This window comes from Hyperolius riggenbachi, chromosome 7, assembly GCF_040937935.1.
Source record: "Hyperolius riggenbachi isolate aHypRig1 chromosome 7, aHypRig1.pri, whole genome shotgun sequence".
NCBI lineage: Eukaryota > Metazoa > Chordata > Amphibia > Anura > Hyperoliidae > Hyperolius > Hyperolius riggenbachi.
Genome location: NC_090652.1, coordinates 256,282,209 through 256,309,539, shown reverse-complemented (window position 1 = coordinate 256,309,539; position 27,331 = coordinate 256,282,209). Strand labels below are relative to the sequence as shown.

General features: G+C 44.1%; 1 protein-coding gene across 4 annotated transcripts in view; it reads left to right on the top strand.

Annotated features, from left to right (window-relative positions):
- PHOSPHO2 (phosphatase, orphan 2) overlaps window positions 1-27,331 on the top strand; it is a 77,362-nt gene that overhangs the window by 1,800 nt on the left and 48,231 nt on the right. For 2 of the 4 annotated variants that reach the window (XM_068245571.1, XM_068245570.1), the window contains exon 2: window positions 12,745-13,506. In XM_068245571.1, coding sequence (XP_068101672.1) covers window positions 12,772-13,488 — 717 coding nt within the window. In that variant the 5' untranslated portion in view covers window positions 12,745-12,771 and the 3' untranslated portion in view covers window positions 13,489-13,506. Of the gene's footprint in view, window positions 1-12,744; window positions 14,842-20,706; window positions 20,790-27,331 lie in introns of those variants that run through there. The other 2 variants (XM_068245569.1, XM_068245572.1) reach the window with 2 other exon arrangements.

Sequence of the window (27,331 nt, the reverse complement as noted above, 5' to 3'; positions counted from 1 at the left end):
CGGCGCCGACAGCCATCAGAGCGCCTGCGCAGGAGCCAGGAAGGTAAATATTGCGTCACGGCTGTACGGAGGGCTACAGCGAGACCCCCGAGGGACGCAGGACGGCGTGGTAAGCCTCATTAGGATCCTGAGGCTTCCCCCACCCGAGGTGAGTACCCCCCAGGGGCCGTTTTGTCGTTACAGTTCCTCTTTAAGCTCATCCAGAGTGTTGGGTCTTGCGTCTCTCAACTTTCTCTTCACAATATCCCACAGATTCTCCATGGGGTTCAGGTCAGGAGAGTTGGAAGGCCAATTGAGCACAGTAATACCATGGTCAGTAAACCATTTACCAGTAGTTTTTGCACTGTGAGCAGGTGCCAGGTCGTGCTGAAAAATGAAATCTTCATCTCCATAAAGCTTTTCAGCAGATGGAAGCATGAAGTGCTCCAAAATCTCCTGATAGCTACCTGCATTGACCCTGCCCTTGATAAAACACAGTGGACCAACACCAGCAGCTGACATGGCACCCCAGACCATCACTGACTGTGGGTACTTGACACTGGACTTTTTGGCATTTCCCTCTCCCCAGTCTTCCTCCAGACTCTGGCACCTTGATTTCCGAATGACATGACAAGTTGCTTTCATCCGAAAGAAGTACTCTGGACCACTGAGCAACAGTTCAGTGCTGCTTCTCTGTAGCCCAGGTCAGGAGCTTCTGCCACTGTTTCTGGTTCAAAAGTGGTTTGACCTGGGGAATGTGGCACCTATAGCCCATTTCCTGCACACGCCTGTACACGGTGGCTCTGGATATTTCTACTCCAGACTCAGTCCACTGTTTCCGCAGGTCCCCCAAGGTCTGGAATCAGTCCTTCTCCACAATCTTCCTCAGGGTCCGGTAACCTCTTCTCCAGGGCCGGATTTGTACTTTCCAGTGCTCTAGGCCTGCTGTCATCTACCGCCCCAACCCCCCGCCACCACTACCAAAAAACATTCTGCTCTGCTATCGATACTCTGCTATCGATCATTGGTTTGAATGGGCTCATTTCAGTTGTGCTGCTCTGCGTCCCATTCAGCCAAGAATCAGAGGATGCTCTGTCTGCTCAATAATTCTTGCAATTTGTGCTCCTGCCCGAATGTGCACAGCAGCCAATAGTGTTCTGGGCATGCATACTTGAGAAATGACGCTGATATATGTACTTGTCAAGAATGCATAACACTATACTAGCGTTGGTTGCTGTGTACATCTGGGCAGGAGCAGAAAACTTGCGCAAGTCACAAGTAGCCAGAGCATGCGCTGCTTCTTTGTCCTCTGCGAGTGGCTGCAGTCAGAGCCACAAATAGGTGACAGGACAGCTCAGTGGAGAGAAACAGAGAACAGGTATGTAGCAAACATCCTGTCAATACCCACTTTGGATGTTTGGTTGTAATTAGTGTGGACCTGAACTCAGAACTTCCTCTCTGCTTCAAAAGATACACAATAACATAATAACCTTTTTAAAAAAATATTTCTTTGTTACAGCTGATACAAATCCTGCAATAAATCGGCAGTGTCTACTTCCTGCTTTCATGGAAGCAGAAATATTGTTAACATCCTGTGCTTTCAAATGAGCTTAGATGTTGTGGCAGTCAGGGGACACAGGAGAGATCAAATTACAACTTCAGATTAGACACAGATGAGGGGGAATTACACAGGCTCTCTAAAAACATACAAGGTGGATTTTCTATGTTTTCCTTCTGTCCTGTGCAAGAGTTCAGCTCCACTTTAAAGCATGTGAATGATATTTATTTATATTTGAAAAATCTATGTATCTCTTTTGAATGTTGAAAGTACATATGGTGGTGTGCTCTAACATATTGACAGTATACAGGAACAAAGTCTTAAGAAGGCTTATTCACAGAAAGATTACTTTTTTTCTTTTAAGCCAATAAATGGTATCATCCTCATTCAAAACTCTCTGCTTTCGCTGTGGCTAAGATGGTACAATGCTTTACTGCTTCAGGAAAGGAGAAGGATGCCAAACTATACAGACTAGCACAGAGGTAGTAACAGCTCAGGTGACAGTGACAGTTTAGCAATGAAAGTAAAGCAAACAGCATTTTTATTCCTCTCATAGATGGTAGGAACTGAAGGACAGAAAATGAGCCAGGAAAGAGTCAACTGAGACCACTGCTGGCTAGGAAGAAAAAAAACCCCTAAAGCCATAAATTTAAGTAGACTAGAGATAAGAAAGTGTAATTTACAGCTGCTGGGGTCAGTGTCACAGCTGTAAAGGAGAAAGTGAAGAAATTAGCAGAGTTCACTGATGTCTTTGAATGCCTGCATTAAAACTCAGCGGAACTTAGTTCTATCTGCTTTGTAATGTAAATCCCTGGTATTTCTCACATCAACTTGTATGATCATGATAAGAGGAATGTATCATCAGATGAGGTGACAGCAGATGTTGATTGAGAGAGAGACTTGCTGGAATTGGGGAACTCTGGAATTCAGCTATTAGTGCAGGGCGCTGGCTGGCTGCGCTGCGCTGCGGGACCAAAAGAGGTGATTAATTTTGACATATGACCTCTTCTCTCTCCAAGCCATGCCGCCCTTCTTATCTTACCATATTTTATCGCCCTAGGCCGTGGCCTTTCCAGAAATCCGGCCCTGCTCTTCTCATTGTGCAGCGTTTTCTGCCACACTTTTTCCTTCCCACAGACCACCCACTGAGGTGCCTTGATACAACACTCTGGGAACAGCCCATTCGTTCAGAAATTTCTTTCTGTGTCTTACCCTCTTGCTTGAGGGTGTCAATGACGGCCTTCTGGACAGCAGTCAGGTCAGCAGTCCTTACCCATGATTGAGGTTTTGAGTAATGAACCAGGTTAGGAGTTTTTAAAAGCCTCAGGAATCTTTTGCAGGTGTTTAGAGTTAATTAGTTCATTCAGATGATTAGGTTAATAGCTCGTTTAGAGAACCTTTTCATGATATGCTATTTTTTTTTAGATAGGAATTTGGGGTTTTCATGAGCTGTATACCAAAATCATCAATATTAAAACAATAAAAGGCTTGAACTACTTCAGTTGTGTGTAATGAATCTAAAATATATGAAAGTCTAATGTTTATCAGTACATAACAGAAAATAATTAACTTTATCACAATATGCTAATTTTTTGAGAAGGAACTGTAAATGTTATTTGTCTTGTCTATTCACAGAACTGTGTAGTCAGCACAAAAATCATCTGACTCTTCAGTTTATAAAACCACTGACTGACTCCAGCTACCCAAAAATTACTCAGACTCAGACTCTACAGTCCTGGCAGAGCTGTGGAGTCGGTACAAAAATCATCCAACTCCTCAGTTTATGAAACCTCTGAATCCAACTCTGACTCCAGGTACCCAAAAATTGTTCAGACTCCTCGACTCTGACTCCACAGCCCTGACTGTGCACCGCGTGTCAGCATAGTGGAAACCGGCCATAACGTCTCTCTCACACAGGCAGTTAACAGCAGTGCATCCACCGCTCTTGCCATCTGCTGCTCGGGCAAACTTTTGGCACAGGCGGTGAGGACAACTGAGCAGGCGGCATCTGACTGCTAAACATTACATGTGGCGGTTGTATACTGTGAACACTAATGTGTCAATGGCTGGCACGTGGTTAAAAACACTGCCATTCATTTGCATTAAACCTAGCAGACCAACAGAATGAGTGAATCTGCTGGGAATTGAAAGGGAGAAATTGATGTGTATATGGCCTGCTTAAGAGACAAAAATAGAGCAACAAAAGGTCATAAGGCCACCATAATTATACCAATATGCAAAAAGATTTTATTACAATATGATTCAATACAAAGCACAGTCCCCTAAATATAACCCTCGAAAAGACAAAAAAAAAAAAAAACCCTCCCCATATTTTTTTTTTTTTCCTACTATTTTACCAAATTGCTCTAATACTCGCTCTTTTAGGCTCCTTTTAGTTTTGCCCACATACATGAGTTTACATGGGCATTGGATTAGGTATATTACTTTGGTGGTCTCGCAATTAATAAAGGACCTAATTGTGAATTCATCTTTACCATCACTACTGTAAAAAACATTAGTGCGTTCCACATAGGGACATAATTTGCATTTGGAGCATTTATACATTCCAACTGGCCTCCTACGGTCCAGCCAAGTTGAGGGGTTTCTCTGTATCTCACTGTGCACTAAATAATCTCTCAAATTGGGTGCCCTTCTAGCAGTGATAAGGGGGCGTGGCCCTACAATCTTAGCGACCTCCTGATCAGAAGTCAAAATAAGCCAAAATTTGACAAGTAATTCCCTCAAGTTGTCCCAATGGGATCCAAATCCAGTTATGAGCCGCATATGTCCCTCCCCCTCCGCACTTTGCGGTACCCCACGGGGGGGCCAACAAATCTTGCCGGTCCTTACCCCACGCCCTTTTAAGGGCCTTGCGCAATACTGAGTGTGAGTAACCTCTGTCCCGGAATCGCTGGTACATCAGACGAGATTCTTTCTTGAAATCTTCGTCTCTACCACAGTTCCTGCGCAAATGGAGGAACTGGCCATAAGGGATACCTCTTTTCAGGGACACTGGATGATGGCTTGTGGCATGCAAAAGAGTGTTGCCTGCAGTAGGCTTACGAAAGGACGTGGTCATGACCTTATCGCCCTCCACTCTCAACATGAGATCCAGAAAGAAGATTTGCATACAAAACGTATATGTCAATTTGATATTTCTATTGTTCTGATTTAACTTGGCCACAAATTCGCCAAGTTGCACAGCTGTTCCCGTCCATGCCACCAAGACATCATCCAGGTACCTAATCCAGAGGGCGACGTGTGCACCATATTCGGGACTTGGAAATACCTCCTCCCGCTCCTAGAGTCCCAAATGGAGACATGCATAGGCTGGTGCACACGACGCCCCCATGGACGTACCCCTTAGTTGATGGTAGTATTGTCCCTCAAAAACAAAACAATTCCGGGTCAGGATTAATTCCATAGATTTAACAATAAATGCATTGTGGGCCACTGCCGAGGGATACCGTTCGCGGAGGAAGAGGGACATTGCCCGGAGCCCCTCCTCTTGTGGGATCGAAGTGTACAATGATTCAACATCGATCCCCACAAGGAGGGATCCCGGGGGCAGCACAAAGCCATCCAGAACCCCCAAAACATCCCGTGTGTCTTGTAGACTGACCTTTTTATCAATAAATTGACCCAATCTCTGAGTTGGACTACCCACTGCCGAACAATGGGTCGCCCCGGTGGATCTACCATTGATTTGTGCACTTTAGGAAGGACATATATAGTGGGAATATTGTACGTAGTTACGGCCAAATACTACCATTCCTGTTTTGTCAAAATGCCCTCTGCTAGTCCATTATCTAGTAAATCATTCACTCTTTCTTTAATAGATGGAAAAGGATTCTCCCTAAGTTTACGATAGGTGTGAATGTCGCTTTATTTCTTGAATATATTTCTCCTCATCCATGAGGACAACATTGCCCCCTTTGTCACTGGGTTTTATAATCAATTTTGGGGCCTGTTGTAATTCCTTAAGGGCAATAATCTCTTGAATCTCTTGAGGAGACAAATTCTTGTCCCCATGGAGAGGAGAAAGCCTCAACTTCCAAAGTTCCTGTTCAACAGTGTCCAAAAACACTTTAACATTTCTATTTTGTGTAATTGGTGGCATATAAATGGATTTAAGCCGGATGAGTGAATCTGCTGGGAATTGAAAGGGAGAAATTGATGTGTATATGGCCTGATTAAGAGACAGGCATGTAAGCTGACATAACAGCTTTTTCCTGTTGTCTCTCCATGTGGCAGTATTCTCTTCACTTCTTGTGTCTGTGATTCTGAAGGTTTCAATATGAGGTCATGGTGATTCAAAGGGAGGCGGAATTCCTCTCACTTCTTGTGTGCCACAGATCATGGTGATACTAAGTACGGAAGTAAGTGACAGCATAAAAAAAAACGTTCAAGTTGTACTTGCAGCTGCAACAGAGTAACCAAGCAGCTCGGGATGACGTAAACCACTAGGAATGTATGCAGCGACTGATGCATCCTTATTGCATTATAATGACAAATTCTGCTACAACAACAACAACTAACATTTGTAGAGCGCTTTACTCCCATAGTACTCAAAGCGCATAAGCATGGCTCCGACCATCGTGGTACAGAGGAAGAATTTTATAAGTCCGGAAATGCCAGGCTAAACAGGTGGCTTCTCAGTCTGGATTTGAATAGCTCCAGGGATGGTGCTGTCTTTACTGGGTGTGGCAGGGAGTTCCAAAGAGTAGGGGCAGCATGACAGAAGGCTCTATCTCCAGATTTTTTGAGGTGCACTCTGGGAGTGACCAAGTTTATAGAACTTGCTGATCTGAGGTTGTGAGAGGTGTGGTGCAGCTTCAGCAAGTCCTTCATGTATCCAGGGCCCAGATTGTGCAGGGATTTGAATGTCAGCAGTCCAATCTTGAAGAGTATTCTCCATTCTCCTGGTAGCCAGTGCAGTGAGCGAAGGATCGGTGTAATGTGACAGTGGCGAGGCTGGTTTGTTAGCAATCTGGCAGCAGCATTCTGCACTAATTGCAGGCGACGCAGGTCCTTTTTGGGGAGGCCAGCATAAAGGGCATTGCAGTAATCCAGCCGTGATGTGATGAAGGCATGAACTAGGGTTGGAAGATCCTCTGGGGGAATCGGATGTTTAATCTTTGCAATGTTCTTCAGATGAAAGTAGGAAGATTTAACTACAGATGAAATTTGGTTTCTGAAACTCAAATCCCCATCGATTAGTACGCCAAGGCTGCGCACAAGGTTGGAGCTGTTTATGTCTGAATTCCCAATCCTGATTGGTGTTGCTTTAGGATAGAGCTGTTTTGATGGCGAGCACTGGCTTTGGACAAAGAGGACCTCAGTTTTGTCAGCATTCAGTTTCAACCAATTATCATTCATCCATGCCTGTAGCTCAGCTAAGCAAGAGTTTATTTTTGGAGTAGGGTTTGAAGGACAGGTATAGCTGTGTGTCATCGGCGTAGCAGTGGTACGTCAGGCCATGTCGTTGGATAAGTGTGCCGAGTGGCAACATGTAGATTGCAAACAGCAGAGGGGATAGGATTGATCCTTGTGGCACTCCGAATTGTAGAGGTGCAGGTTTGGACATTATAGGTCCTAGGGATACTTTCTGTGTTCTGTCAGTCAGGAATGATCTGAACCACTGGAGGACTGATCCACTGATGCCACAGTACTACTGCAGTCTGTTAAGCAGGATTTCATGGTCAACTGTATCAAAAGCCGCTGAGAGATCCAACAGGATTAGGATGGAACATTCCCCTCTGTCCCTTGCCATGAGCAGCTCGTTGCAGACTTGCATGAGGGCTGTTTCACAGCTGTGGTGTTTCTTAAAGCCAGATTGTAGAGGGTCCAGGATGTTGTTTACTGACAGCCTGGTTTCAAGTAGCAGATAGACAGCCTTTTCAATAACTTTACCTAAGAAGGCGAGGTTGGAGACAGGTCTGTAGCTGCTCATTGCATCTGGATCCATGGAATGTTTTTTTCCAGGAGTTGTATAAGTCTTAGGTGCTGTGGACTGAATGAGAGACCGAATAGAGGATACTTTGTCAGCAAAGGAGCAAGCAAATTTCTCACATAGCTCCTTTGAGGGAGTTATAGTAGGCTTTAGGCAGGATGGGTTACATAGTCTATCAACTGTGCGGAATAGTTGGGCTGGTCTGTTGGCGGCCTTTGCAATCTCCTCCTGTGATAGGTAGGAGGATTTTTTCTTGGTGATCGCATTTTGGTAACTTTCCAGGTGAGAGACAAGGGTGTGTTTATCTTTTGAATCCTGAGATTTTCGCCACTTCCTTTCTAGTCTGCGCGCTTCTTTCTTTAGGTCCTTTAGTGAGCTGTCAAACTACCGTGCATGGTGAAGTGGTGTAGACCGTTTAATGCGAACTGGAGCGAGGGCGTCATAGGCAGATGACACTGCATGGTTGTATATCAGGACCATGGAGTCTGGGTCTGCGCAATGATTGGTTAATGCGTCGAAGTTGAGGATATTCTGAACGTGCTGGGGTGAGACATCTTTCAGTGAACGGTATTTTATGAATTCTTTCCCTCTGTGTTTTATCGCTGGTGCTGTCAGAGAGAAGTGGATGGTGTGGTGGTCTGACCATACCACTGGGTTTATATCCATGTGTGATATTAAAAGTCCACAATAAAATATAAGATCCAGGGTGTGCCCTTTTTTGTGGGTGGGGAGGTAGACAGCCTGAGAGAAACCCAGTTCACTCATTATGAGAAGTAGTTCACTTCCTAGGCATGAGGCGTGATCATCCACCCATGCATTAAAATCTCCCAGAATGATCCATCTAGGGTGTTCCACTGTAAGGCAGGATAAGAGTTCAGAGATTTCTTTAACCTCCCTGGCGGTTAATTTTTTTTTTTTTCAAATGGGCAAAAAACTTTTTTTTTTTTTGTTTCATGTAAAGCTACCAGAGTGGTAGCTACATGAAACACCACTAGAGGGCGCATGTGGCCCTCTAGTGCGATCGTCGCCGGCATCAATAGCAAACAGGGGAGCGCGTATATAACGCGTTCCCCTGTTTGGCTTCTCCTGTCGCCATGGCGACGATCGGCATGACGTCAGCCGACGTCCTGACGTCAGGCGCACTCGATCCAGCCCATAGCGCTGCCCGGAACTCATTGGTCCGGGCAGCGCAGGGCTCTGGCGGGGGGGCCCTCTTCTGCCGCTGCATGCGTGCGATCGCCGCCAAGCTGTGCGCGCAGCTAGCAAAGTGCTAGCTGCGCGCCCAGCACTTTACATGGTGAAAATCGCCCCAACAGGGGCTGAGATATCTCCCTGCGCGGCATAGCCCGAGCTCAGCTCGGGCTTACCGCCAGGGACGTTAAGAAAGGCTGGACCATTTTCTGGGGGGCGGTATATGAGCAATATGTTGATGTTTACTTCTGCCGACAGTTGGGCTGCAAGACATTCAAAGGTTTCAGTGGGGCCTATGGCCAGGGGCCTTATGTTCAAAGAGGATCTGAAGCATATGGCAACACCCCCACCCTTGCGGACTTGTCTCTCACAGTGCAAGACTGAATAAATTGGTCGGCACGGTTGCTTCAAGAGTTGGGCCTGCATGTTTCCCAAGCCAGGTCTCTGTCAAAAAGGTCAAATCAGAGAGCTCTATTAGGTCATGTATAGTTGCAGGGAACTTCAGGTGAACTTCAGCCTAAGCAAACATACTGTACTGCCATTAAGTTACATTAGGTATGTTAATTAAAATAGATGGGTGATATCATCTCTTACCCACCCTATTTTAAAAGAACAGGCAAATGTTTGATTTCATGGGGGCAGCCATCTTTTTGGTTTAAAAGAAGGTGATGGAGAGCATGAGACACCTTTCCAACTGTCCTGTGTCCTGATCACCTCTTCCAGCTGCGTGCACTAGGCTTCAAATCTCAAATTAAAAATGTAAAAAAACAAATTTGCGCCAAAACAGCAGAACGAGAACAACATCAGAAATCCCATCATGCTTTGCACAGCATCTGGGGAAAAATGCCTGGGCAGTTTTCTTCTGTGCAGCTTGGGTAAGGAAAACAATGAGGCTTGGGTAAGAAAAACAAAGTTCTGATGCTGTGAAACTGTTAAAGAATTTAAAATGCATTCATATAAGATGTACATTTTGCATCAGAGTAAAATGCACTATAAGTTACTTTTCACCTGAGTCACTGTCATTTCCAATAGGTAGTAGAAATCTGAGAGATTTTGCACTACATCTTTTTATGGGGGAATTTCAGTGTTTTTTTTTCTCTATTTTCAAAAGCACTTGCTGAATTGCAGTTTGAAGTCAAGTTGCCCAGTATTGTGCAAATAAGTAGACACGCCAGCTGGTGTCTTTGTATAGATCCTATTACTATATCAGTTTTGTGATAAGCAGAGAAAAGATTCAATTTGGGAACAGAGCCTGACTGTACAATACTGTAATGCTAGGTACACATGATACAATTTTCTGACAGATTTACTGTCAGATTGACTATTTCCAACAGGTCAGATATGAGTCTTCCATTGTTTGCAGTATAGGAAGCATTAAATGTCACTTGTTTTTTATGCAAAAGGGCTTCTCTGAGCTCTCTAATTTAGTCAGAGAGCAATGCTATTTTCTAGAGCAATTAAAATTCAAAGAAACCGTGAAACATATCTTCATAAACGATTTTACTGCAGAGGATTTCAAAAGGTCATTAGCTCTGCTGTTTCATAGAGCAGAGTGTACTTTGTAAGCTGCAAATATTAGAGAATGATGCAATGTTAATAAAAAAAAAAAAAAATAGCTATATAACTGAAAATAAAAATGAGACTATTTTTTTTGCTATTAATATACTATTATCCATACTACACATACAAATCTCTATATCATAAGTTTTATTAGCTTCAGTGTCACTTTAACTGTTGTACTGTTAATATAGTATTGTTATACCTTGTATTCTGTTGTACAGCGCCACAGAAGATGCTGGTGCTGTATAAATCAATAATAAAATGCTATGGTTTTACTTGCAAATACCTGTATATATTTGCATATAAGCCGACCCCCGTATAAGCTGAGGTACCCACTTTTCCCTCAGAAACCAGGAAAAAGTGATTAACTCGTGTATAAGCCCCCTACACAGTATCCAGATGTGCCCCAGTACAATACAGCCCCCCTCCCCATAGCCATATGTGCCCCAAGGATGATACAGCTCTGTCTTGACGCAATAGATTTGAGAGACAGCGATTGCCACACAGGAATCCCCGATCATTGCACCGCTGACACATTGCTTACACGCTCCGCTCTTCAAGCCAGACTGTAGTCTGGACAGTGCACTCTGCACACCATGTTGCAGGGATGGGGGGCACGGACACAGCTGGGAGCCAGCTGGCAAGAGCAGGATCACTAGTGCACGATCCTTAAGCTCCTCTGCCAGTAACAAACCTGCTCCACCATCCGTTCTGCTCCACTGACCTGCATGTAAGCCAAGGGGGTAACTTTTCAGCACATTTTTTGTGCTGGAAAATTAGGCTTATATGAGAGTATATATAGTAATAGCAGTACACCAGATAAAAACAGTACTTGGCATAAAACAAAGCTGCAAAACATGTTCATAGTACATTTTCTAGTGTCATTGTGAATATTAAGGAACCCCAACATTTTTGTTTAGAACAATATGTCTTTGACATCAGATAGTATAAGTATTTAACGGTGGCACACCTCCAGTGGAAGCCGGAAGTCCGGCGAAACCGGTCGAGGACGCATGTGCAGCATCCCGGCCTCCATGCCGTCTCCCTATCTGCACGGACAGAAGTCTCTGCCTTCCCCATAGCCAGTCCAGGATTCCATCCACACAGAAATCAACCTCTTACGGGCAGAAGCCTTGTCCGCTCGGATGACTAGCTGGATATTTACCCACTGCAGGCATCAATCTCGGAACACACTATAATCAGCAACCTTGGCAACATTGCACTCCAGGATATCCACTGTGGAGACGTAAGCAGCCCCACGGGCATGACTATTGTTTATGTATGTGGACTGCCTAGCAAAGTCGGTACTTAAAGACACTCTGTAACTTGAAAAAGATCCCCTGGGGGGTACTCACCTCGGGTGGGGGAAGCCTCCGGATCCTAATGAGGCTTCCCACGCCGTCCTGCGTCCCACGGGGGTCTCGCTGCAGCCCTCTGAACAGCCGGCGACAGGCCCAACTGTAATTTCAATATTTACCTTTGCTGGCTCCAGCGGGGGTGCTGTGGCTGCATTCGGCTCGGAAATAGACGGAAATACCCGATCTCCGTCGGGTCCGCTCTACTGCGCAGGCGCCGGAGACTTGCGCCTGCGCAGTAGAGCGGACCCGACGGCGATCGGGTATTTCCGCCTACTTCGGAGCCGACAGCCATCAGAGCGCCTGCGCAGGAGCCAGGAAGGTAAATATTGCGTCACGGCTGTACGGAGGGCTGCAGCGAGACCCCCGAGGGACGCAGGACGGCGTGGGAAGCCTCATTAGGATCCTGAGGCTTCCCCCACCCGAGGTGAGTACCCCCCAGGGGACGTTTTACCGTTACAGTTCCTCTTTAAGCGAGAGCTGTGATACTGATGATATTGAGTCTGCCAATGATCTCTCAGCTGGACTTGCGACAGACATATCATTTGCTTCAATCCTGCATGTGCTTCAATGTTTGTGCTGACCAACCTGCTTTAATGTGCTTTAGACTGTGTGTCCTATGCCTGCCTGCTTTTATTGGAGACTATGTTTTGAGGTTGAACCAACTCATCTGCTGTGATTGCTTTGCACCTTTCTGGCTGGCAAAATCCCTCTGCTTGCATTCACCTGCTTTTCCACCACTAAAAGACTGGTTACATGATATTCACCATATCTAATATCGGCTGCAATATATGATATTTTTTGGATCCACTTTTTGTTAACTGGACGTCCAGTGCTATAAAATTTTGGTTCCTATATCTGGTGGTTAGTACTATACCAGTTCTGTTTGTGGGGTGAGACCCAATTGGATCTGTGGCAGGGGCTTGGGGGTCCAGGGTGGGGAGACTGGTTTTTGGGGGTGCGGGGTGGGCACATTTTTAACTGATGTGTTTTATTGTTCTATGGATTTGGATTAATAAAGATGAATAGGTTATTACAGTAATTAAGTGATTGTGATTTGTGCTCAACCGGGTCATACCCACCTTCTTCTATCTCACCTTTTTTGATATATAAGTATTTAACCACATTTACCACTATGTTTTCTACAGGTTGAATCAGAAGGCCTCACCTCAGAGATGAAGATTCTTCTTGTCTTTGACTTTGACCATACAATTGTTAATGATAACAGTGACACATGGATTGTCCAGTGTGCCCCGGATAAAAGGCTCCCAAATGTTTTACAAAATTCCTATGAGAAAGGAAAATGGACGGAGTATATGGGTAGGATTTTCACCTACCTTGGAGAGCAGGGCATACGTGAGGACGACATGAAGAGAATCATGATTGCCATCCCGTATACACCGGGCATGACTGAGCTCCTCCAATTCATTGGCCAGAACAAGGATAACTTTGATTGCATCATTATCTCCGACTCGAATACAATCTTTATTGACTGGATTCTGACTCACGCTAACGTACACAGTGTTTTTGACCAGGTGTTTACCAACCCTGCGGTTTTTGACACTTTGGGGAATCTCACCGTGCAGAATTTCCACATCCACCACTGCGCTTCCTGTCCAAAGAACCTGTGCAAGAGAAAAGTATTGGAAGAATTTGTAGCCAAGCAGACCAGCAAGGCCGTGGAGTATTCCAAAATAGTTTATGTTGGTGATGGGAGCAATGACCTTTGCCCTGTAACGTTCTTGAAGAAGGGAGACATCGCCATGCCGCGGGAAGGTTACTCTTTGCAGGAAAGTATTGCCAAGAAGATGGAGTTAATCGATTCGTCCATTAGCGTTTGGTCTACAGGCAATGAGATACTGACTCATCTAAGGCAGCTTCTGCAGGAGTAATTAGAAAGTCAATTCCTGGTGAGAGAAATATGGATGCTGCCATTTGGATCCCTTTTAAAAAATGCCAGTTATATTGTTAGTTTGGTTAAAAAAAGACACCCGTCCATAGAGTTCAACCAGAAAATATGGCACAACACTAGCCTGCACCCTTACATATTTCAGTTGATTTAGAGGAAAGGGAAAAAGCCTTACAAGGCTTGGACCAATTAGCCCAATTAGCCTGGCTGTAATGCTACGTAGACAACTTGGGTTATTGTCACCTGAAGTGATCGCTTCTTATTGTTTTGGTTGATAGTTCAGAGATAATTATTGTACAGACATGCTGCTTGGCTATCTATTGAGTAGTCTGTTCTGTTCTGTAAAGAGGAGGGGAAAGGATGAACAGGAGGGGCCTAACTGCAGGCACTTTGACAGTTTAGGCAAAGTATTTTCCAGCTTGACCAGTCACAGAAGAGGAAGACATTGGCATTGAAGAAAAACTATACACATACAACAGTCATTTCAGAGGATGAGAATCTAAGTTTTGCACGTCGCTTAACCTGTTGTGGGTGCACGCTGTTGAAATCTACATTCTGTCTGCAGCCTCTGCCAGGACGTAGATTTCAATTGTTCGGCTCCATTTGCTTCTGTCGACGCTAAACTCAGCTGTTAAACCTCCCTAACGTTAAGGACGAACCTGACTCGTCCATAAAAAAAACTAGCTAGTAACGGTAAGGACGAGTCAGGCTCATCCAGAAAATACTCTCCCGCAGCATCGCTGGCGTGCGGGATCCCTCACCGGCACCTCGCGGCTTCCCTACAAGTGCGTTCTCGATGTTCGTCTTCTTGGCGATCACCCTTCTTCTTCATTTGTCATTTCGTCACTTCATGTCCCTCTATGATCACTTGTCCCCTGGCGTGTTCCTCTGATGAGGTTGCATGCTCCTCCTGGTGCCGGGAACACACAGATTTTTTTGTATTAGATGCATTAAAAATATCTGTATTGGATCCAATATGACAAATTTTAAGTGAAGAAATGGGCTCTACTGCCCATTGTAGCAAACATTTAAGCAAAAAACAGTTTTTTAAATTTTGTATGCATGCTTGCGGACAACTTGCAAGACCACAACTTGCACGTGGTCCACAAAAATGCTTACAATATAAAGAAACGCTTAAAAAAATTGTACCTCCTTTAGGTATAAAAATTGTGCATCAATTAAACGCCAGGGAGGTTAATGACAGATGAGTTCTGTTTGCCCGTCAGCAGGGGTGCAGCTAAGGTTTTTGTGGCCCCAAGCGAACTGCATGTAGTGGCCCCATCCTGCGGCGCGCCGCAGCAAAAAATGGGCGTAGCCATTCCGCAGACAGTGGGCGTGGCCATAACATTTGGGTGGAGCGGGAGGGTGGGACTGGAGTGGATGTTCGCAGCGCGCGTAGTGCGTTGTGCCGAAAAATGGGGTGACCATGACATTGTAAATAAAACGCAATTCCGGCTTCATGTCAGCAGAAAAACGCAATTCCTGTCACATGTCAGCAGAAAAACGCAATTCCTGCCACATGTCAGCAGAAAACAGCAATTCCTGCCACATGTCAGCAGAAAACAGCAATTCCTGCCACATGTCAGCAGAAAACAGCAATTCCTGCCACATGTCAGCAGAAAACAGCAATTCCTGCCACATGTCAGCAGAAAACAGCAATTCCTGCCACAGGTCAGCAGAAAACAAACGCAATTTCGGCCACGTCAACAGAAAATAAACGCAATTCCTGCCACATGTCAGCAGAAAAACGCAATTTCGGCCACATGTCAGCAGAAAAATCCCCTCAGACATGTCCTCATCTCCCCCTCCCAGACTACACATAAACATGCCAGCTCTCCACTTCCCATTCATACACTTGCCTCTTGCCTGTAAGAAGCCATCACACACAGTCTCCTGTCTGGACCCCACTCATCCCCAGCAGTGCCGCTTTTACTTGCCTCAGGGGAGAAGTTGTCAGAGGCAGACACATCCATCAATGACAGCCAGGCAGAGGTTAACCGAAGAGCCGCTGGGCCTGCCGTGCACATTCCGGCTGGTCAAGATCTCCAGACTCCAGTCAGCTTGTCTGTCTCCTCTCCTCATTCAGCTGTTTCCCGCCTCATTAGTTTTTGCAGAGAGACGTCAGGTCAAAGTGTGCACGTCTGACGTCTCTCTCAGTACCAGCCAGAGAGAGGAGGAGGAGGAAAGAGAGGTGTGGCCAAACAGAACCCGTAGCTGTGGCATCTCTCCAGACTAATAAAAAAAAAAGCAGCGGCCGTATGTAGGCCCCTAAAAACATGAGGCCCCAAGCGGCCGCTTGGTCTGCTTGATGCCTGGCGGCGCCCCTGCCCGTCAGGAGACAGTTTGATTGGCTGTTGACCCTGTGATCTATGTAAGACAATCACTGTGATCACACAGTAAAAATAATAATAAAAAAAAAAAAAAAAAAGGTTTGGTCCTTAAGAGATACAACATAGAGTGCATAAAGCCGATTAATTTGGCTTCATTAGAGTCTGATCTGGATGTATGGCCCAAATATGCAGCCAGGGAAGACAGAACAAATGATATTTATACTTTTTCCTGGTCAATTATTTAGAAAGTATTCAGCAGATGATCAGTGCAGGTAGCAGTTTTTTTTTTGTTTGTTTTTTTAAAGGAAGTCAAAAATGGTAAAATCCATACTCCTGTCACCTCAGTTTTCCAATAAAAGGAACCTGTGGTTGAATAGCCGTCACGACTATGCTACATGTAGTGTAGGTCATAGAGCTTCTGAAACCAATTTATTGAGACGGGGCAAAGATAAGTGAAGCAAAAAGTAGCTGTTACCCAGAGCAACCAGTTGTGTTTTCACTGTAAAATGACGTTTCTGATTGGTCATTCTGGGCAACAGAACTACTTTTGTTTCAGATTTGTCACTACTGTGTTTTTGTGCACCAAACTCATCATGCAGGTTTTGACTATGGAAAATGTCACAGTTCTTCTGCTTACTGCTTCACACACTTCACTGTTGGGTTAGCTTGAAGGCAAATGCAGGCTTGCAGTGCACACCAAGCTGCAGTGAATATAGTGGGGTTCCTCAAAAATCCCCATGCACAGACAGAGCAATAGGTAAGCCTTTGCAATCTTACCTACCACTGTTTATTACAGGATCTGCAACAACAATTAGTGTAATGATGACAAGCTTGCAGCCCCAGTAGGACAATGAGAGAGTTGATGTTTTCGTGTTGCCATAAGCACTTTTTTCAAGACAATCGCTTCCCCCTCCCCCCCCCCCCCCCACACACACACACACACGCACACACCCAATCCTCTTTGCCTTAAAGGAATACCACGGTGAAAATAAACTTATGAGATGGATATGTGTATTTACAGTGCTAAACATAAAAATAACTAGGCTATGTTCCTTTTTTTTTTTTTTTTTTTTCTTCTTATCTTTCTCTGCCTGAAAGAGTTAATATTTAGGTATGCAAGTGACTATAGCTTAATCCTTGCTGGTAAGGAATTACAGCCATAAAACTCTTTCCTTTCAAAGAAGAACTTCTGAGCGCAGGGAATAGATAAGGGTCAATAGTTCATAGAATTTTTGCTCTGGCATGTTTCAAAGACTGTGTCATTGAGCAGAGACAATGAAATCATTAAAAAGTAGATTTTAAATATTTAATAAAATTTGTGTGATATGTAAGAAAAATGTAAAAATCATTTTTAGGCATAGGAGGATAAATGCAATTGATTCTTATCAATTTATTTTCACCTCAGTATTCCTTTAAGCCATACATGTCAAACTCTGGCCCGTGGGCCAAATTTGGCCCTCAGAGCCATTACATTTGGCCCTCAAGTGGTTTCCCAACTTTGCATTATGTTTGGCCAACTCTAGACCACCAGGGAATCTATATTGGAGGTGAAGCCCTAGAACACCAGGGAAGCCATATGGGGAAGGGAGAAAGCACTAAACACTAGGGAACTGTAAAGGGAAGGGTGGGGGCCTCTAGACATCAAGAAACTGTATAGGGGAGGGAGGACTACTAGACACCAGGGAACTTTATAAGGCCAGTAGACATTGAGGTTGGCCCGCGACTTGGTCCTAGTGTACAATTTCGGCCCACTTTATATTTGAGTTTGACACCCCTGCTTTAAGCAGTTCGGGTGTCCTGGTACGTATATATGCGCCCCTGAAAATGTAACTTGCAAATATATATGCTCTTCTGTATTTTCATTGCGTCGCCATACACTTACGCACCTGCGCATGTTCCCGCCCTGCCGGAATGTGGTAAATGGGAACGCGTTCTCAAAGCCGATCAAAGTAACGAATGATTAACGGGATCAGTGAGATGTGTGTGGTCATTTATAAAGTGAAAATACAAACTCAACACTTCCTGTGTACTGTTCACAGTACACAGGATTAAGTGCGGGGACATATAGTGATCAAAATGTAAAGACACATTAACATACAATAAGATACATAAAAAATAAATCGCCCTTTAGTTATCGATCCCTTCAAACCCCCCCCCCCCCCCCCCCCACCATACTCACCAAAACGAAATACTTGTATAAGAAACAAAAACAAAAAAACAGTGGCAGCATTTTAAAAAAATATTATAATTACCATACGGACTCAGGTTTGTTTAATAAGTATGTCACGAGGGTATATTAGTTATTTTTGCAAATAAAGGCTTGTAATTATTGATATAGTATAAAGAAACGCAAAACAGAAAAATTACCTATTTATTTACAAATACTGTATTGTCCCCATATATTTTACTAGGGAGATAATTTTCAATGTTGTAATAACCGTGACAAATGGACAAATGTGGGTTTGAGCTACAGTAGCTATATTCAAATAATATTCTTATTCCCTTTAAAGTGCATATAAAATAATTCTTACCAAAAAGTACCACTAACTTTTTTGTGAAACTTTTTTCAAGCCTTTAAAGAGAACCCGAGATGGTTTTTTGCTAAAAATAGGACACAAAGGCATGTTCTCTGCACAATGACATGCCTCTGTGTTCTACTGGTGCGCTGCCAGCCCCCTTCCCCTGCAGCAGTCATTGAGGGTCCCAGGCTCCCAGCAACAGTCATCGAGAGTCCCAGCAGCCATCATCGAGGGTCTCAGGCTCCCAACAGCAGTCAACCCGAGGTTCATCCAAAGCTTCCAGCAGCCGTTGTTGAGGGTCATCCAGCCTTCCCATCCAGGATCCCCGCTTGTGTCTCCCAGCCGCCGGATCATCTTCGCTGCAGTCTCGTATGCAGACTGCAGCCTTGCGGTAAACATGCACTGCCCCGCCGACATCCTCCATAGTAACGGCGTCCTCTTCTTAGTTACAGTGCCGCCTCCTGTGTGATGAGCGGCGCACATGGTCACGCATGACGTCAGGGGCACGTGCGCCACTTGTGTTTACCGCAAGGCTGCAGTCTGCATACGAGACTGCAGCGAAGATGATCCGGCGGCTGGGAGACACAAGCGGGGATCCTGGATGGGAATGCTGGATGACCCTCGACAACGGCTGCTGGAAGCTTTGGATGAACCTCGGATGGCAGCTGGAGGAGAGGATCGTGGTGGCAGGATCCGGTAAGTATGTTATGGGGCCAGAATACCATACCTTTGGAATATAAGACGCACCCTCTTTTTCCCCCTAGTTTTGGGGGAGAAAAAGTGCGTCTTATATTCCGAAAAATACGGTATATGAATTATGAAGCTTTTAAATAATATGGAATTAAGAGTTAAGTCTTGAAGGGCCTCTGTCTTGAAAACTTCGTAAAATTTGTAATACACGTATCCACATACATAAAAAAAAAATGCACATTTGTCCTGAAGAAGGAAGCTTCAGTCCGAAACATATAATGTGCTGTTTCTTTCTGAAAAAGCAATTTTACAAAAGCCAGTGGAGTGCTGCTTCATTTGCCTTTTGAATTAAAATACTGGGGTTGGTAGTCCCTTTGAAACTAGGTTAAGAGGTCTAGGACTCTGATTCTGATTAAAGTACATAAGTGGACTTACTTGGTGGGGTCACGTCGATAACCTTTGAATTTGGTAATTTAACGAACTGGAAAAAGTTAGCGCAAAGACAATGATGAATCGAGGCCATAGACTTTATTTTAAAGGACTTTCAATGTGAAATAGTGAATCTATTCTTTACTCACTTGTGGCTTTTTCCATCCCCTCGCAGCCATCTCAGTCCCTCTCCACAGCCATGGTCTTCTGCGTTGTCCTGCGGACCACCCATAATGATCGCGACCATGCCGGCGGGTCGGGCCTTCTGTGCCTGTGCGGCCTTTTGTGCCCGCGCGACCACGTCGTCTGGCAAATACTGTGCCTGCAGTAGTTGTGGGCATGCGCAGTATGCACCAGATGACGTGGACGCAGAAGACCCGACCCGCCGGCGGGGCAAAGATCATTACGGGTGGCCAGCGGGACAACACAGAGGACCGGGGCTGCGGCGAGGGACTGAAACGGCTGAGAGGGGCTGGAAGAAGCCCAAGGTGAGTAAAAAATAGATTTGCTATTTCACATCGGAAGTCCTTGAAGTATTTACTAGAAATATGCTCCTGATTATGCTATGTACTGACCATGTTATTTACTGCAATGATTTTCTGCCAGGAAATTGTACAGTGAAGTGAATACCACATACAAAATACAGACCATTCACAGAAACCCCTCACTTTATGTGTCAAAAGAAAACTGTCATTGCGATAACATAAAGCGAGCCTGAAGGGGGAAAAAAAGAGGAAAATTGGATATTTACCTCAGCAGGGCCAGTTTATGGGGCCCCGGGGCAAACTTAAGCGGGCCCACATCACCACTGATATTTGCCTCTTTATTTATTGTGTTATGTGCAAACACACGCTGGGTTATAGAGAAGAGGTAGACAGAATGTCTGAAGACGGACTGTGCAGCTATCGCCTGCTGTATCAGTTGAGTGATTCAGGGGCCTCAGGGAGCAGTGAGGGAAGAAGCAGGGTCTGGTGACGCAGAGGACCCTGCAGATTTGTTGGGGGGCTGAAGAAATTGCCCCCTTGCCTGTATGTCATGTCACTCTTGACTTACCAGTATTAGGATGGCAGATGCAAATTGAAAGATGATTTTGTGTAGCATTGACTGAGGACATTAGGGGTTTCAGGAAGCAATATCTTCTGACCGAAGCAGTGCACTAATAATGTTATAAAAGTTATTGCACAATGAGGAACCTTCTACACTTGCTGAAGTTTGTTTTTAAACCCACTACAGGTTCATGCTAAATATTCATGATGATACATTTCTTGGTTTGAAACATAAGGTTTTTGCTGTGCTTCAGATATTTGTTGCTCCCAGGTAAGTTACACGTTGTAGGAAAGTGAAAGTTGTCTCATGACAGACATTTCCGCTTCTTTGTCGTATTTCCTCTCTCTGGTTTCATGGCTGCATCCTTACCTCCTTGCTGTGCTTGGTCGTCCTCTGACAGATGTCTGTTTTTTAAAGGGTACCATGAAGGTTGAATCTCATGAATTATTTTACCTTATTTATAGGTATTTGAATTAAGCATATCGAATACGGATCACCCGAATACTCCAGAACACCACATGTCAGCACCATTACCATACCGAACAAGCAGACAGTCAGTGGTAGTTCAATTACTTGCTCTTCACGGTGCGTTTCACACAGGGCTGTGGAGTAAGAGCAATTTTGGGTACCTGGAGTCAGAGGTTTTATCAGGGAGTTGGTACAAAAATAATCCGACTCCTCAGTTTATGAAACCACCAACTGTGGCTCCAGACGCCCAAGATTGCTCTGACTCTTCGACTCAGACTCCAACTCCACATCACTTGCAGGACTAAAAGGAATGGGTACAAAAATCATCTGACTCATCAGGTTGTGAAACTTCATAAACTGAGGAGTCGGATGATTTTTGAACTCCACAGCCCTGGTAAGCATTACAATATGACGTTGGAGTCGAGTAGTCGGAGCAATTTTAGGTATCTTGATTCAGAGTCGGTGGTTTCATAAACTGAGGAGTCAGGCAGATGATTTTTGTACCAACTCCACCCCCTTGTTTTACATAGCTTTGGTACTTCCTTCTTCCTGCTTTGGATGCGCATAATTGAACTCCCTCTGACCATCTGCTTGCTTGTACTGAAATGATGTTGGAGTGTGGTCTTTGGGAGTATTCATGTGTTCCAAACATCAACACTACCTATTAACTCAAAATGTATCTGTCCACTTACAGGATCCCCTGCTCCCTCACATCAGTGCCACCTACATGCTGTGCATGCACTGCTTCGTAACATTCACAGTACATTGATATAAGGAACAGAGTTGGACGTGGATCCTGTAAGTTCCTAAAGATGCTAAGCTGCTGTGCGGGTAGCGTAGCCGTAGCCAATAGTAAAGGATGCTGCTTCCTCTAGTGCTCCTGCCAGACCTGTGGAAGCTGTTGGAGTGATTCATCATTACTTCCACAGCCTCACAGGGGGATTTACTGTGGGATGCGAAAGTTTGGGCAACCTTGTTAATCGTCATGATTTTACTGTATAAATCGTGGTTGTTACGATAAAAAATGTCAGTTAAATATATCATATAGGAGACAAACACAGTGATATTTGAGAAGTGAAATTAAGTTTATCGGATTTACAGAAAGTGTGCAATAATTGTTTAAATAAAATTCCGCAGTAATTTTATTGATTCCAAAACCTTTAGAACTAATTATTGGAACTCAAATTGGCTTGGTAAGCTCAGTGACCTACATACACAGGTGAATCCAATTATGAGAGAGTATTTAAGGGGGTCAATTGTAAGTTTCCCTCCTCTTTTAATTTTCTCTGAAGAGAAGCAACTTGGGGGTCTCAAAACAACTCTCAGATGACCTGAAGACAAAGATTGTTCACCATCATGGCTTAGGGGAAGGATACAGAAAGCTTTCTCAGAGATTTCAATGGTCTGTTTCCACAGTTAGGAACATATTGAGGAAATGGAAGACCACAGGCTCCGTTCAAGTTAAGGCTCGAAGTGGCAGACCAAGAAAAATCTCGGATAAACAGAAGCAGTGAATGGTGAGATCAGTCAGAGTCAACCCACAGACCAGCACCAAAGACCTACAACATCATCTTGCTGCAGATGGAGTCACACTGTGCATCATTCAACCATTCAGCCCACTTTACACAAGGAGATGCTGTATGTTGCAGAGGAAGCCTTTTCTCCGCCCACAGCACAAACAGAGCTGCTTGAGGTATGTTAAAGCACATTTGGACAAGCCAGCTTCATTTTGGAATAAGGTGCTGTGGACTGATGAAACTAAAATTGAGTTATTTGGGCATAACAAGGGGCGTTATGTGCATGGTGGGAAAAGAACACAGCATTCCACGAAAAACACCTGCAGTAAAATATGGTGGTGATTCCATCTTGCTGTGGGGCTGTGTGGCCAGTGCAGGGACTGGGAATCTTGTCAAAGTTGAGGGACGTATGAGTTGCTCTCAGTATCAGCAGAATCTGGAGACCAATGTCCAGGAATCAGTGACAAAGCTGAAGCTGTGCTGGGGTTGGATCTTTCAACAAGACTGCTCAAAATCCACTCAGGCATTCATGCAGAGGAACAAGTACAACGTTCTGGAATGGCCACCTCAGTCCCCAGACCTGAATATAATTGAAAATCTGTGGTGTGAGGTAAAGAGAGCTGTCCATGCTCGGAAGCCACCAAACCTGAATGAACTATGCACCTGCCTAATTTTGTTTAACCACTTCAGCCTTCAGTCGTTTTCACTTTATGCATCCGAGCAATGTTCACCTCCCATTTATTAGCCTATAACTTTATCACTACTTATCAGAATGAACTGATCTATATCTTGTTTTTTCCGCCACCAATTAGGCTTTCTTTGGGTGGTACATTTTGCTAAGAGCCACTTTACTGTAAATGCATTTTAACAGGAAGAATAAGAGAAAAACGGAAAAAAATCATTATTTCTCTGTTTTCAGCCATTATAGTTTTAAAATAATACATGCCTCCATAATTAAAACTCACGTATTGTATTTGCCCATATGTCCCGGTTATTACACCATTAAAATTATGTCCCTATAACAATGTATGGGACAATATTTTATTTGGAAATAAAGGTGCATTTTTTCCGTTTTGCATCGATCACTATTTACAAGTTTAAAATAAAAAAAGTATAGAAATATTTCATCTTTACATTGATATTTAAAAAGTTTAGACCCTTAGGTAAATATTTACATGGTTTTTTTTTTATTATTATTGTAATGTTTTTTTTTTTTTATATTAAACATTTTATTTGGGTATTTTTTTGGGAGGGTGGGATGTAAACAGAACTTATATAATGTAAATGTGTGTTAAAGAGAACCCGAGGTGTGTTTAAAGAATGTTATCTGCATACAGAGGCTGGATCTGCCTATACAGCCCAGCCTCTGTTGCTATCCCAAACCCCACTAAGGTCCCCCTGCACTCTGCAATCCCTCATAAATCACAGCCGTGCTGTGAGGCTGTGTTTACATCTGTAGTGTCAGTCTCAGCTGCTCCCCCGCCTCCTGCATAGCTCTGGTCCCTGCCCTCGTCCCTTCCCTCCAATCAGCAGGGAGGGAAGGGATGCAGGCGGGGACTGGAGTTCTGCAGGAGGCGGGGAGAGCAGCAGACTGACACTATAGAGATAAACACAGCCAGCTCTGACAAGCTGTTTGTCAGCAGCGTGGCTGTGATTTATGAGGGATTGCAGTGTGCAGGGGGACCTTAGGGGGGTTTGGGATAGCAACAGAGGCTGGGCTGTATAGGCAGATCCAGCCGCTGTATGCAGATAATATTCTTCAAACCCACCTCGGGTTCTCTTTAAGGTGTTTTTTTTTTTTTTTTTTTTTTTTACTTTTATAGTTGTAGTTTTACTTTTTGGCCACAAGATGGCGGCCATGAGTTTGTTTACATGACGTCACTCTAAGTGTAACATACGCTTAGAGGGACGTATGGGGGACGCAACAGCCAGAAAAAGCGGAGCTTCTGAGAGAAGCTGTCGCTTTTTCTGCAGGGGAGAGGAATCCGTGATCGGGCACCATGGCCCGATTCACTGATTCGTGGGCTAACGATCCGCGGCCGGGAGCGCGTGGACGCGCACATGGTCTCCTGGGCGTAGCTAGTACGTGCAGGAGGCCGAAGTAGTTAAACAATTATCGCACACTTTCTGTAAATCCAGTAAACTTCATTTCACTTCTCAAATATCACTGTGTGTGTCTCCTATCACTTATAATAAAACCTAACTGTCCCTGCATACTCCTGTCCCTGTGTCCTTGGGTCCGTGCTTTTTGCTACTGCGCATGTGCGCAGCACAGACAGCCATTGCGACAGGAGGGCAGAGCCATTTAGGTGTGCGTGGGCGGACGGGTGCGTGCACGAGCAGCGGGTGCGCGCATGCGCACTGACATGCGGCGGTGGCGGCATTAAGAAACAGACCTAGAGCCCGTTTTTAAACAGGCTAAGGTCGCTAGTATGATGCATTTAACTGACATTTTTCATTGTAACAACCAACGATTTATACCGGAAAATCATGACTATTAACAAGGTTGCCCAAACTTTCGCATCCCAATTTCATTCAAAAATCAGCTGCTTTTATTCACCCATGTAAAAAGATTGTACACTCCCATAAGTCTGTCAGGAACCAGAAATCCAGACTATGATCATTTAAAGATGGTAAAGGAATGCTTATATTAATTATTTCTGTTTATACAGTGCAATTGTTTTTACATTCTAATCAGTTTTGCAATAGTGTCCCTTTAAATCAAATCTGTAACAATAGTTATATTGCACTTGTCTTAAAGTTGACCTAAACTCTTGCCCAAGAGAGAAAGAAAACATAGAAAAATGCACCCTGTGTGTATTTAGAGTTTAGCCTAATTCTCCCTCATCTATGACTAATCACAACTGTAATTTGACCTGTCAGCTGGCTGCATGAGCAGGGCAGCTAATTTGTAAACACAGGATGTTAACCCCATGACTGCTTAAATGACAGCAGGAAGTAGACACACTGCAGACTTATTGCATGATTTGTATAAGCTGTAACAAAGATATGTTTATCTTTAAAGGTTGTTATACTGTTGCTTATATTTTACAGCAGAGAGGAAATTCTGAGTTCAGGTCCACATTAAAGGGAACCTAAACTGAGAGGGATATGGATGTTTCCTTTTAAACAATATCAGTTGCTTGGCAGTCTTGCTGATCTCTTTGGCTGCAGTAGTGGCTGAATCACACACCTGAAACAAGCATGCAGCTAATCCAGTCTGACTTCAGTCAGAGCACCTGATCTGCATGCTTGTTGAGGGGCTGTGGCTAAAAGTATTAGAGACACAGGATCAGCAGGAATCAGGCAACTGGTATTCTTTTAAAAGGAAAATCCATATGCTTCTCAATTTAGGTTCCCTTTAAGGGACCTGAGTCAAGAGCAACCAAAATTTTGAAGCAGGAGAAATTACCCTTTTTGTGTTTTTTACCTACAGGACTTCAATGTAATTTACATATAATGTTCATTGCTATATAACCGTAATTTACAGCTCATTGCCCATCCTGTCAAATGGTTGAGAAATGCACAATCCACTGTCATTATTCCTGATAAAATTGTGTTTAAATACTGAATCTCTTTTTAAAGCTCATGTGCATAGTTGTTGTTTTTGTACAACTGCATATTACTGACTGGAGTTGTGGCAATAATGCTCGTAAAAATGATACTCCTATGTTAGATATTTTATTTTCAGATGAGACTTTTAGCCATCAAAAAGAATCCTACTATTAAACTGTAAATGTACTTTTGTGACCTTTGCATATGAGTAAAAATATGTATTTTTGCTTTAAATGCTTATTAAAATTCATAAAATATGTTCTTGTACTTGCCTGTGCCAGTGCACTGAGCTGCAGCTTGGAATGCTTTAGAGCAGTAATCCTCAAACTACGGCCCCCGGGCCGAATGCGGCCCCCTGAGGCTTTTTTACTGGCCCCCAAAATGTATAACTTATAAATGAGGCCCACTGCACCTTTAAATATAGAATATCAGCCTGCATATAGAATAGCAGTGCTGGCACCACCCATCCACATACTGTAGAAGCCAGCAAGCAGTTATTCGCTGGCTTCCAATCCAATTCTGCATCAGGTGACTCTGCTGTCCAACTGGACGACAGGTTAACACCTGGGTATGCTTCACTGCCTGGTGCACAAAGACGTTCTTCGGTGCCGCATGACTGAATGGCTGTTGTTGAGAGTTCTCCTTTTCAACATCATTTTATGCATGTTCCGGACCCTCAGCAATCTGAAATATGTTGACCAGGCCCTTGACCGAAAAAGTTTGGGGACCCCTGGCTTAGAGCTTAGAGGACACTTGAAGTGAGAGGGATGGGGAGGCTGTCATAATTGTTTCCTTTTAAACAATACTAGTTGCCTGTCTGTCTTACTGATCCTTCTGATCTTTCATGTATCAGTAGTATTCAGTGTCTGAATCACCCACATGGAACAAGCATGTGGCAAATCAAGTTAAACTTGTCAAACGTCTAATCCGCTTTCTTGTTCAGTGTTTATGGCTAAAAATATTAGAGGCAGAGAACCATCAGGACAGATGGGCAACTTGTATTGTTTAAAAGAAACTAAATATGGCAGCTACAATATACCTCTCACTCAAGGTTCCGTTTAAAGGGTACCTTAACTGAGAATAAAAAAAAGTTTAACTTAACTGGGGCTTCTACCAGCCCCTGCACACGTCCTGGGCCCGCGCCGGGACAAACCAATCTTTCGGTCCCCTGCAGCAAGCTACTTTTGTTTCTGACCAGTCGGTGGCCACTGTGCCTGTGCAACATACAGATAAGTTAATTGGCTGCCCCCTAAATTGGTCCTAAACTAAAG